The sequence below is a fragment of the Augochlora pura genome, chromosome 11, assembly GCF_028453695.1.
Source record: "Augochlora pura isolate Apur16 chromosome 11, APUR_v2.2.1, whole genome shotgun sequence".
NCBI lineage: Eukaryota > Metazoa > Arthropoda > Insecta > Hymenoptera > Halictidae > Augochlora > Augochlora pura.
The window spans coordinates 11,900,149-11,913,592 of NC_135782.1; the positions used below are offsets into that span (position 1 = coordinate 11,900,149).

Sequence of the window (13,444 nt, forward strand, 5' to 3'; positions counted from 1 at the left end):
GTATTTAACGAATTATTTTAGGGGATGAAGGGCCGGCTGGACCACAAGGTATATCTGGAGCAACTATTAAGGGTGAGAAAGGTTTACCAGGATTGCCTGGAAAACATGGACGAGAAGGAATACCCGGAATACCTGGACAAAAGGGAGAGCAGGGGTTGCCTGGTTTACCAGGTCACAAAGGAGATCAAGGTCCCTACGGACCTAGTGGTCCAATAGGTGAAAAGGGTGATGTGGGCCCTGTCGGGGTACCTGGTTCACCAGGTAAAGACGGTTCCCCAGGTCTTGAAGGAATACCGGGCCTGCCAGGTGAAAGAGGTGAAAAAGGTAATATAGGATTACCAGGATTAAGTAGTCTACCTGGACAAAAGGGAGAACCAGGACCTCGAGGTAATTATTCAACACTTCATTTCATTTTGTTATTATGGACTAGGCTTTGTTTTAACTAGTAAAAGACAACATAATTTTTAAATTGATGTCAAAATCTAGAGGGCCGTATTCAATAGAAAATTTTATTATTTTGGCTATTTATGCAAAACAAGTCGCAGAAATATTTCAAACAAAACTGTTCCTGTTACGAATCTACAAAATATTACATTTAACGATAATTAATACATATTTCCTTAATAAGATGGCAGTGTATACGTTTTCCAATTTTTTATTTTATTTAAGGCCACATTAATATCAAAGATTTTAATACTACTAAAAACCAACTGGCTAATGTAAAAAATGAATCTTAGTTAACGCAATATCTTTTTCGAATTCAATGGGTCTCTCAAATTTTGATTCGTTACCAAATTTGCAAGCAACGTTATAAAATTTTTTAAAACGTCACTACCACTTTCGGATATTTCATATAATAATGGCACTATTACCCTTTCGAAGCACGTAAACCACCATATGTCGAACGTAAACTTTATCTACAACTACGGCTTCTACTTTATAACAATACATAGAAATTCTTCCGAACATCGGCAATAAATCAACTAAATGTCAATCATTTTAGTTAGAGTGTAAGTTACGTGGTTGTAAATTACATACGCGAACAGAACAACAATGCTTAATCAATTTAAAAGAAAACTATATTACCTTTGAGTAGCCCTACATAAATATGTAATATTTACAATAGTTTAGAACGGAGTAATCATATATATTTCTTTAAAGATTAGTTAAATACTTTCCTAGATATTTTCTAGATAAATGCTTACAGAAAAGTGCTTATACAATAACTGCCTGCACATGACTACTTAAATAAAGTAAAGGTATTGACTGATTTATAGAAGCAAATTTTCAATTAATTTGCAGGACCAAGTGGAATGGATGGACTGCCAGGTGAAAAAGGTGAAAGAGGTTGGGACGGTGTAAATGGTTCGCCCGGAGCTCCTGGCCAGAAAGGTGATAGAGGTTTCACTGGTCAGATGGGAATAGTGGGTGTTCCTGGTTTTAGTGGCGCCAAGGGCGACAAAGGTGACGATTGTATCGAACCACCGATGGGACCAAAGGGTGACCGTGGACATCCTGGTATGTGTATATGTATTGTACTTTTTTTTTAATTCTAGATAAATTTTTTGAAATTTTACAAGTCATTTTTAAAAACGACTACAATAATTCCTTGTTTTCATATATTTTGTAAATTCTTGTTTTTATAATACATACCTTAAATAATATACGATGAAAACATCGTTACATTTCATATCAAATATCAGTTATTAAAAATAACTAACATATTCCGAAATTGATGTCCACATTCTATTATATCATTTTTATATTAGTTGGTTGTAATCATATTGAATTCCTCGCTTATTTTTTACGACAGGTAAGATATTATACAAACCATTATCAGAAGTCAAATATTATAATGAACAAAGAAATCCTTTCAAGAATTTGCCCAAGAAATCTTTTTCAAATTCCAAAGTCTGCTGGTTACGTGACCGAACATTATTTGTAATTTTTTAAATATAATTTTCATATTTTTTAACCTTTAATTAGTAATATAAAATTTTGAAACGTACTCTAAATGAAGTTAATTTGCTCTTCATTTCGGCTTTTATTTCATCTAAATATCATAAGTAATAACCAGACTGTAAATATTATACGTTTACGATAAAAATTGGTAAATCAAACGTAAAAGAACGAAAAACCATTATACAAACAACAATTATGTTGGAATTAATTTACTGAATATATTAGAAAAAAAAATATATTTATATATGACTATTGTCGTTTGATATTAATGGACTTGCTAGTACTTTTCATTTTTACATAAAAAGCCGCACGCTGATAACTACGAAAATAAATGAAGGGGTAGAAGATTGAAATTTTACAGAATTACATTGTAGCCAAAGAAAATTATGTAAAGAAAAATGTTGAGATTCAACTAAAACTAATAATACTGTTGAAATGTTATCGCGTTTTACAGGACCTCCAGGTCCAATAGGAGAACCAGGCGAGAAAGGATTGCCAGGGCCAGCAGGATTCCCAGGATTGGAAGGACAAAAGGGTATGGAAGGGATCCCAGGACCTGCAGGACCATCTGGACTGCCCGGTTTGCCTGGACGTATTGGCGTGCCTGGATCACCTGGTTTGCAGGGACCTCCGGGATCTCCAGGTCCCGCAGGAGAGCCTGGACTGCCGTGTGAAACAACGCCGGATTACCTGACCGGTTTCCTGTTGGTCAAACACAGTCAAAGCCAATCGCTACCCGTTTGTGACCGCGGACACATTAAGCTCTGGGAAGGATACAGTTTATTGTATACGGATGGCGATGAAAGAGCTCACTCACAAAATCTGGGCAAGTTTCGAAAAGAAATTTACGAAAATCAATCCAATATTTACTATGTTACGATTCTTGTGCATTTGTGAGGTGTTCAAATTTTTCAGATCAAGAAAACGTATAAATTAACAAGAGCTAACAGCATTAACAGCTATATTTTATTTTCGCAATATGTAATCTTTTAATTAACTAAGGAAATTTTCCTTCAATTCGAATTTTTGCAAAATGACGTGCGAATGTGCATAAAAGTCCGTAGTAGAGTAATTATGGTGATATTAAAAAATCAAATCTTGAATCTTATACAGTGATGAGCAAAAGTCCGTACACGCACCACATGTCTCATGAAAATGGAAATCATGCTACGAATTCCTTTACCAATCCGTCAAATTAGAGTAAACATAATTGCAAGGTAAATTAACATTATGTGATAGTTTAATTTGATTTATGTTTACCATACAGAGTGTTCCAAAAGTTATTCGAAACCGGGGGAATGAGTGATTCCTGAGATTATCTGAAATAATTTGTTTCTTTAACGCAAATGCAATTTGCGGTTTTATTTACGAGTTATTAAGGAAAAAACATTGACGAATGCGAAGCGAACTCGACTAGCGTAAGGCGACCGAGCCAACGAGCAGCGGACGAAGCCCAATCTCGCCTAGTGTTCGTTAATAACTCGAAAATGAAGCTGCGGATTGCATTTGCGCCAAGGCAAAACTTACTTTAAATGATCTTGGGAAATCCCTATTTTCTGATTTTTAATAACTTCAGAATGTTAATCTGTGCACGGAATATTTAACTAATGTAAGACTTGCAAGCAACATTTACAATTGCGCACTTCAATATTGTTAGGAAACTAGAATTTTAAATTTATGTTTTGTACCTTTTCCCTTACTATTTTCTAATGCTTTCAATTCTTGTGGTATACTAACAATTAAATTTTCTATTATTTCTGGATCGATGTAATACCGTTACCGACTTGTTCTTCCCAACAGTTCTTCTCACGATAGTTGACAAGTTCTCTATCGAATTGATAGCCGTGTTTCGTGATGGCGTCTTCATCACATTTCTCCTACATTGCATCCAATAGTGCTAATAACTTACTGCAAATTAGTTTATAAAACGTGTAAATAATATTCCTTGCACGCAATGCCTTCGATTCTAACTTACGGGCTGACAACCTTGTATGTGAAACAAGTCAAAGCTATTATAAATCCCCCACAGAGCTTCATTATCTTCGTCATTGTCATTGGCTTTACATATGCTATTTGAAGATTTGTTTTATCGGACGTCCAATAACGGAATCTATAATTCATCTATAGATTGTATACCTTTAGCTTCATCAGAACAAATGATTTTTTCTTCATTGCTTATGATCTATTTTTTTTGTCAAATCAATGATTTGTTTGAAAGTAACATTTATATACAATGTAATAATAACTGCTTTACTTCATCTTTTCTTCCGATTTTAAAGCAATTCTTGTTAAAGATCAGAAAGCGGACATTTCTCAATCGTCCATGCCAACTTTTTTTACCGCGATATCTGGTGTTTTAGTGTCTTCAGTCCTAGCATGCTATTCATTTTCCCGAGCTTCTCTATCAGAAATCAATCGCGGTCTACCATTTCTTGCTGAACTTGATGCAAAGCCATTAGTTTTTCCTATTTCCACTGGTCCATGGCTTCCATCGCATTTCATTTCAATTTGTCAAAGCCAAAAACGCTTATCATACAAAGAAATCAAATTTCTAGAACTACATTAAACGACTTTATATATTTTTTTCTACATTATAATAAGATTATTTTACCAGATAATGACTAAAATGTTTTTTTTTTAAATTTTGCTATTACTTGTAACGAGAAATGAAAATTTTCATTTTTCTTCATTTTTCTATCCTTGAAAAATATTTTGCAAATTATAAATATAAGTAAAAATAGACTGCTGCAAATTGTTAATTATATTCGTTTTGCAATTACAGTCACGATTAATTAGTATGATCTTCGTTTTCATGAGACATGGAGTGTATGTATACACTTTTTCTCGTCACTGTACGTACGAGACTCCATTTTCGTTTGCAATAAGAACTTGTGTAATAAATGATCGCAAAACACAGGTTCCGCCGGATCCTGTGTAAGAAAGTTCTCAACAATGCCCTTCCTATTCTGCGATGTCAACAACGTCTGCCACTACGCCAGTCGGAACGATCGTTCTTACTGGCTGTCGACCAATAGTCCAATTCCCATGATGCCTGTAGAGGAAACAGCTATAGAAGAATACATCTCCAGGTATGTTGAGCGTTTCCTTTAGGAAGAAAAGAAACGAAATAGTAACTTTCGAATAGTTTTCGACATTTCCCTTTGACGAAAGAACATTGTACTCTATACATATAACGTACCGATATCGTATCATTCGATGATTACAATTTTACGCTATTTTCACCTTTTACTAATTATTCACTTTTTAATTTCATAATCATTATAGAACTAGATGGAAAGTCAATTGAAAAGAAGGAATAAACTTTGAGAACTATTTGAAATTAAAATTATGAAAGGTTTCTTTTAATTGATTTGATAAAACTGCTGTTGAATAGACTGTGAATTTGATTTATTTTTAACAAACACAGAATCGTAATTGTTATTGGAAGAATTTGAGAATATTCTTCTCTTGCTTCTACAACTTATTAAAATTATTTAAAAACGAAAAGACATATTCGTCTGCTTACATTCCTTGCAGTCAGTTAGAAGATATACTTGAGAATATTTCAGGTTTAAATACAATACGAGGAAGAGCATAACCACAATATGTTATCTTTTTTCTTTACAGATGTGTAGTATGCGAAGTTCCTGCGAACGTGTTAGCCGTACACAGCCAATCGTTAAGCATTCCAGATTGTCCGAATGGATGGACCGGTCTTTGGATCGGATACAGTTTTGTCATGGTATGTTTTATGTACTGTCAGAAAGTGTTATGGGTAAATGCATGGAATCTGTTAGAAACTCGGTTATAAAATTACTTGAAATTGTCTGCATTTCCCATGAGTAGCACTTGTTTCGTTCGTATCAGAGAAAAATATTACCAGTGATAATTATTAATTATTCAATAGTTCACTTTATGTTTCATATCGCTAATTACAATAATATTCTTCTCGATTCTTTACAATAATATGCTTCCCATATATGTTTCATATAATGTATTATAGTCGTTTTTTAAAATGCTCGATATGACCAGTTATTGGTGAGCAGTCTCGGCAAGTCTTCATATCAATATAAGACATATATTATTTATAATCTAGCATCAATAATTGTTCTAACAATTATTCGTTCTTCAATTTCTTATTCGTTCTTCAATTATTAACTATTATTTAGGATTCTAAATTGAGTTAGTACTATGCATTGCAACACATTATTTTTTAACGATATCTGCGATAATGATAGAGTTATTTAAATGAAAGCTTCAAAAATGAGAGTAGGTCACCTGGCGAGTCAGGAGCCCCGCACAACTGAACTGCTACTGGAAGTCTGAACTACGAACGTGACGCGATGCAAAAGTTCTGTGTTCTTAATACAGAATTAGCATTTACACAATGCCGCTTGCTTTAGCGTGGCTCGATCGTGATTTAATGCTTATCGAACATTTCAGCTTTTAGTCTCTCTTTTACAATCTACTATCAGCTACCCTTCTATATGGTCGGAATGCTACGGAAAACGTAGTACATATCTCTACCACGACTGTCACTCGGCAGACACAAAATCGTGACAGTGTCAAAGTAATACTACTTTAATGGTCGCACGTTTAAACAATCAAACTTTAAAAATGCTTTACTAAAAACTGCAAGAAATAATTCAATTTACTATTTTTCCTTTGGGTGATAAATCGAATGGCTCAAATCGATGTAAATTGTAAATGGACCGTACAGAGCTGTAAAATATTCCGCTGTGCCCGGCGCAATCTAAAGGTTCCGATTGTTGTTTCAGCATACTGGTGCTGGTTCTCAAGGCGGTGGGCACTCATTGTCCAGCACTGGATCTTGTTTAGAGGACTTCCGTGCGACACCTTTCATCGAGTGCAACGGCGCCAAAGGACACTGCTATTACTACGCGAACGAGTTCAGTTTTTGGATGGCCACTATCGAAGGCCAATTCCAAAGGCCAGAGAAACAAACATTAAAGGCAGGGAACCTTAGAACGCGAATAAGTCGTTGCCAAGTGTGTATAAAGGACACGTAGACGCGTTTACTCTTGCTCTCTTTTTCCCCTATTCACGTTTCTCCTCTTTATTTTGTGTTCTTTTTTTTTACTCGAGAGAAATTACTACTGCCGATAGCTAGATCATCGAAAAAATGAGAAAAATCAAACCAAGAAGAACAAATCGAAGTCTCGCGATGGAACGAAGGAACAATCGTTCGCCGGTTGCTTTCCGTAGAATACGCGCCGGTGACGTCTAAATAAAGAGAACGGCGTAGCTTCTTCCTTCGTTTCTTCCAATCCCCCTTGGATATATATCCCGCTTTCCTTATCTTCTAATACTTTCCCCCTTTACTTTCTCTATCACTGTCTACTTCGGCATAATTTTTACTCATAATCTCCCGTCTTCCTTTGCCTCCATTTCTCCTCAATTTTCTCATCTCTCGCCGAACGCGCCACTTCTCTCGTCTTCTTACTGCCTGCCTTCGAATTTCCCGCGAGCGTACCCTCATACCCTTGTAAGTTTTTTGTTTTTCTATAACTATTCAAACATGTGCCTAGCGTACTATTCTCTAGCATGTAAAATAATATATATATATTATATATATATATTTATATCTCGTTAATGTCATATGAAAATTAAGTTTATCGTACTATCATTGGACACTGCCCATATACAATATGGCATACTTTACACATTGTATATTAATATAAACGAACTTAGCCTGATAATCGTGTGAAACCAAATATTTAAGTGAATAGGTATTTTGCTACGTAGCTAATAAAATTCTATTTTCAAACTTTACCTATTTTATTTATTTAACCCAGTCTTTTCCTTTTTTATTCCTCTTCAAATTTGCAGCCATACGCGATAGGTACTAACAAACAACGGGACGCGATGCACGGTAGTCCGGAGATCGGTCATTTTTAGCCAAAACTCAGTTTTTCGACCTTCATATTTCAAAGTACTTGTTTTTCCATTTGTTCAACTGACAACCCTTTGAAGCCTTGAAGTATTAAGTTTGTCGGACAACTTCACGATGAAATATAGCGTGACAAAGGACAAAGTTATTCAACTGAAAGTAAACATAATTATTTAAATTATTTGGGCTGTATTTTCTTTAATTATTTGTGAACACTAATATTACAGTTATTTCATTAGGCTGTAAGCATGATATGAGATGGTTTAAGGGTAAATGGCTTATATGGGTAATGGTTTTTGATTTAAGGGTAATGGTTTAAATGGTTGACAATTCGGATCAATAATACAAAGGTTGAAGTGCAACCTCTTGCGATCGAAACTTTTACGTGGTTTTCATGAGTAGGCGTTTTATAGTTTTATAAATTATTTGAGTGTTTTGTATGCATATCGTGCACAGGAAAAAATATGAAAAAGTATTTATAATAAATATTTATTCTTAATGTACTCGGCCACTACAACCACAGCATAGCACCTATTTCTCATATTTGCTTGTGCTATGAGGTTTCTAGCCATCTTTCAATGCTTTTATATTCATGGTCCCTTTATTAATTTTTTTAATTATTGTACGAGGCATTCTAAAATTTTAATTATGTTAGTAAATAATAGCAATTTTAAATTTATTAATGGACTTAATAAACATGGGTACTTATTTAAATTATAAAATGAAGAAAAATAGACGTAGAAATCTTTTAAAATCGACCCCAACTTTCGGTACTATACAATACAATCGTCCCCGAAGCATTTTCAAACTTTGAACATATATTTTTATTTATAGCATGTTTATTAATGCAAAGTGGCTATCAAAAATTTCTTCAGAGCATGTGAAATGAGAGATTTAAAAGAAGAATGGAAAATATATTTGTTCAAAAAGCGCTTACATCATAATTTTAAAGCAGTAAAGAAAGTTAGCTTTTGTTTACCGAAAAGTTATTTTCTTCCTTATGCAGATGTACATATATTTCTTATTTACCTAAGTAAACATTTCCGGTAAATCACGTGTGCGGTCACGAGTGACGCGTTGGCCCCGATTTCAACGAAGTAGAATTTTGTTGCCATACTATCTAAGCCAGCGTATGGTAGCGAAAGGGTGAATTGTCTAGTAATCCTTTATTATTCCTCGCAAGGTCATTCGGACAATTAGCGTTCATTTCATTTTACGTTTGCAGGCGTCTCGCGTTATTTTCTGGCGTTTGTGGCCGGTGAGACGCTCTTCGTTTCACACTATTTGGTTTGTGTTAGTTTCGGGTAACATTTCTGGATTTTGACGTTCTCCTCGGGGATTTAGTTGAGAGAGAGAGAGAGAGAGAGAGAGAGAGAGAGGGGAGATTGTAACTCGTCGTGTTTTCGGACTTTGCGTATCGGTTACGTAACATCGTTCCGACGGTTATCGCGCTCGCGAGCGCGTGTATTCGGAACTTCTCGTACCGTGCGCGTTGATCTGCGTTCCATTTTCGAAACTATCACAAAAGTTATTTGTAATTACATCGAACATCTGCGCTTACGATTTCGTATCTCTTTCAGACCAATTGTACTGTTCCAAGATTGTTTAATGTTGTTGCAACGGCAACGCCGAAGGTCGAAAGTGTCTAGCCGTCCCTCTTTAGTTATTAAGCCATAAACATGCGAATCAACCGACAATAGGCAAAAATCCGATGAACGACGACTGACGAAATTACTTTACGACTACCGTACTTAGCAAAACTCGACTCGACGAACGGACAACACGTGCAACAGACCTACAGTACCGTTGCACGGACAAACATTCATAATTTTTACTGTAACAAAGAAGACGACGCAAACCCGAACATTCTACCAAATTTCCCACTCCTGATTCCAAGTTTCCTGCGACACACCCACCTCCAATCAAAAACACTTCAGTTCCTCCACCAAAAACTACCCTCCACCAATCAATGCAAAACCGAGGTGACAACAGACAGAACACGACGAACGAAAGACGGATCACAGCAAACATTCATACATAACGCATCATACTAAGATCACATTAATCATTCAAACATAACGCGTCCAACCATATTCAGAAATCGCGAATAATATACTTGTACAGTGTTGTAAATAAAGTGTAGATAGAACAACCACACGTCTATATCACTACGGCATTGTACCAAACGTGTACAACCAAATCCGGCCTTACAAACCGGATCAACATCAAACGCGTATACAATAAATGTAATTAAATAACTTTGAGAGAGATCCGCCCTGCTGTGGGTGCTGTCCATCGTTATTCTCGTGTTCGAACTTGATTGTTTTCGCGTCCGTTCTATTTAACAAATGCCAGGATTCGAGACCGGTTAGAATTCTCGAACATCGCAGTTTGTGCCAAGTAGACTACGTTCGTATGACCATGCGTGACCTCTCATAAGGATCTTAGAGTCTGAGATCGCTTTGGACCGCGTTTTACGAACCGTGAAAAGGGGGTGATGTCTTAAGATTGTTACGAGGCGAGGACCAGCGGATTCACGTAGCCGGAGGTTGATATTTTTTGGAAAATGGTGATTAAATGCGTGGAATAGCCGGTGCTTATTTCATCGGCGGAATGTCACTGAAGGAGGTGTGAGAAGTACTGCTTCGAATCAGGAAATAGATATGGTTATCTTTGACACAAGAATAGTATTAATATCACAAAATTAAGAATTGTATTAATATATATTACAATTGTATATGTGTAGTAAGAGTGTATGTCGCGATGCGAAGTCACGTTCTCGGTTGTAGCAGCCAGTCGGCGGGAGCTTATAACCTCGTGACGATATACGTACTAGGTTTTAATCTTGTTCGAAAGAGAATTAAATTCGATCTCGCTAATGTCTCGTTGTCGGAAGTTGACTTGAAATTGGACCGCTTTCTGGTTGAATTTGAGTCCCTTAAATATCAAAATTTTCGTAAAAAAAATGGTAGAGGAGGCATGTGACACCACTTCGTGGATGGTGCTGTGACTCAGGGACATGCGAGTCCACGTGTGTCCAGATTATGGGAACGTAACCCCCGCATAATGCTATGCCTTAGTAACGAACCTTTTGGTCAACGCTGGGCAACGTACGTTCTCTGAAGGAAGCAAACACAACGTCAACGGAAAAATCTCATTACGTTACATAATATATTACAAAATATTGACAAAGCTTTTGGAGCATCGAGTAGGAAATTGAATTTATAATCCTTAAATAATTAGAACGTCATTCAAACGAATTATAAATAATTAGTTAGTATTCTCTGCCTTCGCTATGTTAACGAGCCGAGGGCCAAATGGCAATAACTTGCGTGACCGTTTAGTGTGGCCGTGATTCGTTTAGTCGGTACCCACAATGAGGGGCGGAAGGTAAGATTTCCAGACGTGACAGCGTTTGTTTCACCGCCAGGACCTACTAAAAAATACGTAGAGGGATTGTTAGTTAGCCTCGTAACTTATTAAATTGGTGCATCTGGAGCGGCAGAAGTGCATCATGACGGATTTGATACTAGCAACTAGAATCGGTAAGAGGATGTAGATTCAAATAAATCGAACTCTAAGTTTCGATTCAAAATATAAAGGTATATTACAAGAAAAAAAAACTCCTATAATTGTTCAAGTAATTTAAGTTCCAGGTATTATCGCTTTACTGGAGCAGTGGCTTTGAAAGAAAATAAGGGGTCTGTCACCTTAATGGAAAGGGCCTTCTTTTTTCAGTATGGTTCTCAATAGCTGGCTAAGAATCGCAGAAAAGGAGATAGGAAAAATAGTGGTGCAACGTACGAAGAAGGACTTTATAAAACAATATGAGAAGTCTCCGTACGTACAAATAACATGTCACGTACGGAGATTTTCTCCAAACGTTTTCTTTTTTGTTCCTTCCTGATAGCATAGTCTAGATGGCGCGGGTTGAAGAATTGGAACCACATGTCCCCGAGTCTCATGCACCATCCGCAGGGTGATCTCCAACGATCAAGCCACATGCCGTCGTCCCCTACCTCTAATTTTCCAAGGAAATTTGGGTATATAAATGCCTCAAGTTCAACTCGAAATCAAGTCAGTATCAAGTCAACAACGAAATGCTTCATTCTGTTTCGACGAATGTAAAGTAAGAAGACTCACCAAAAAATGTAAAATATTGTGTTAAAAAAAAAAATTATGTATTTGTATGGAAGGCAGAACGGTTGGGTTACATCCACTGCCAATAAAGTTTCAATCAATCAATCAATCAATCAATCAATCATTCTGTTTCGAGTAAACTTAATACCAAGTTATCGTAACAAGATAATAAGCCCCCACTGTTTCGGTGCGACAACTGAAAGCGTGATCTAGAATCGCGATTACACTGTTTTGTATCCACATACATCTGCAATAGCCTAATTTTGTAGTACGCTAGTTTTTGACAGCTTTTCGTGTGTCGAATTAATCATTTACATTTCCTGATTCGAAACAGTGGCTTTCGATGATAAAGCGAACAGTTGACTAGATTATAACGAGAATGCTTTTCTTTTTATTTTTTCTATTGCTTCAAACGACAAAAGTAACAATCTCACGTTCTTTAACATTTTCATCTAAACCTGTGTACAGATGATAAACCTGTGTACATGCATTCTAAAAATTTTATTGAAATCGGTGAACACAACATCAAGTTACAAGCGTTTGAAGATTTTAAGAACAGAAAATTTTTTACACTTGATGGTGGAAAGTGTCAAAAATCAAGCGAAAACTGCGATTTGTGTGATCTTTAATTATGTACGGCTCATACCAATGCCAACTGAGTTCGATGAAATTTTCTGTACACTAACTTATAAAACGACCTATAAAACGCATTTTTTAAATTCTAGTCGCAGGCCGAAAAAAGTTAAAAAACAAAAGTTTTTAATTTTTTTTTATCATTCTAAGTAAAAGCAAAATTTAAGAATAGCATTTTAATTATGGTTTCTTTATCATGTAAACAAAATTCAAGAAGTTTAGTACATTTTTAAAAAGCTTATCACGTTTTGAATAGTCTGAGAATATTACCAGTAATCACTGTGCTAACCTATGTTTTTATGTTTATTTAATTTTGGTGTCGTACATAACGACGACTCCTCATCGATGAAGGAATCATCCTCATCATTAATTGCGTGCTCGCTAATATATCCGTAATTTTTATTTTTTGTAAACCCGGCGTCCTGAACTCAACCTGCGACTGCAAGTCGCTTGATATCCTCCGCTGTTTTGGTCTTTCTTCTGATCGTCATAATCATCTAGAAGCATTCAAGGGAATATTTAATCGTACATGTGTGGACCATAATACTTGTAATTTACTAAAAGTGGCATTTCTGAAAGTTCTCACGCTGTGTTGGCATCACGTCCTATGGAAAAATTTCAATCTGCAACGAGGCGAAATGAGAGGAAGACAAAGACCTATCGACCATTGTTGAGGTCGATTCTGGATTGATCGATAATCGGCTGGACCGCGACCGAAGCTTCGCAAAACATCGAGAACACGGCAGACTCCTTAGTTACCAAATTGTTATTAACAGTTCATGGCTCGCAACGAGGTAG

At 36.1% G+C, this 13,444-nt stretch overlaps 1 protein-coding gene across 1 annotated transcript in view; it reads left to right on the forward strand.

The window, feature by feature from the left end:
- Positions 1–7,755, forward strand: part of Col4a1 (Collagen type IV alpha 1) — a 47,071-nt gene extending 39,316 nt beyond the window's left edge. Inside the window, exons 22-27 of the mRNA XM_078194223.1 lie at positions 22–387; positions 1,303–1,518; positions 2,417–2,788; positions 4,880–5,051; positions 5,590–5,704; positions 6,741–7,755. Coding sequence (XP_078050349.1) covers positions 22–387; positions 1,303–1,518; positions 2,417–2,788; positions 4,880–5,051; positions 5,590–5,704; positions 6,741–6,992 — 1,493 coding nt within the window. The 3' untranslated portion in view covers positions 6,993–7,755. The remainder of the gene's footprint in view (positions 1–21; positions 388–1,302; positions 1,519–2,416; positions 2,789–4,879; positions 5,052–5,589; positions 5,705–6,740) is intronic.
- The last annotated feature ends 5,689 nt before the right edge of the window (positions 7,756–13,444 follow it).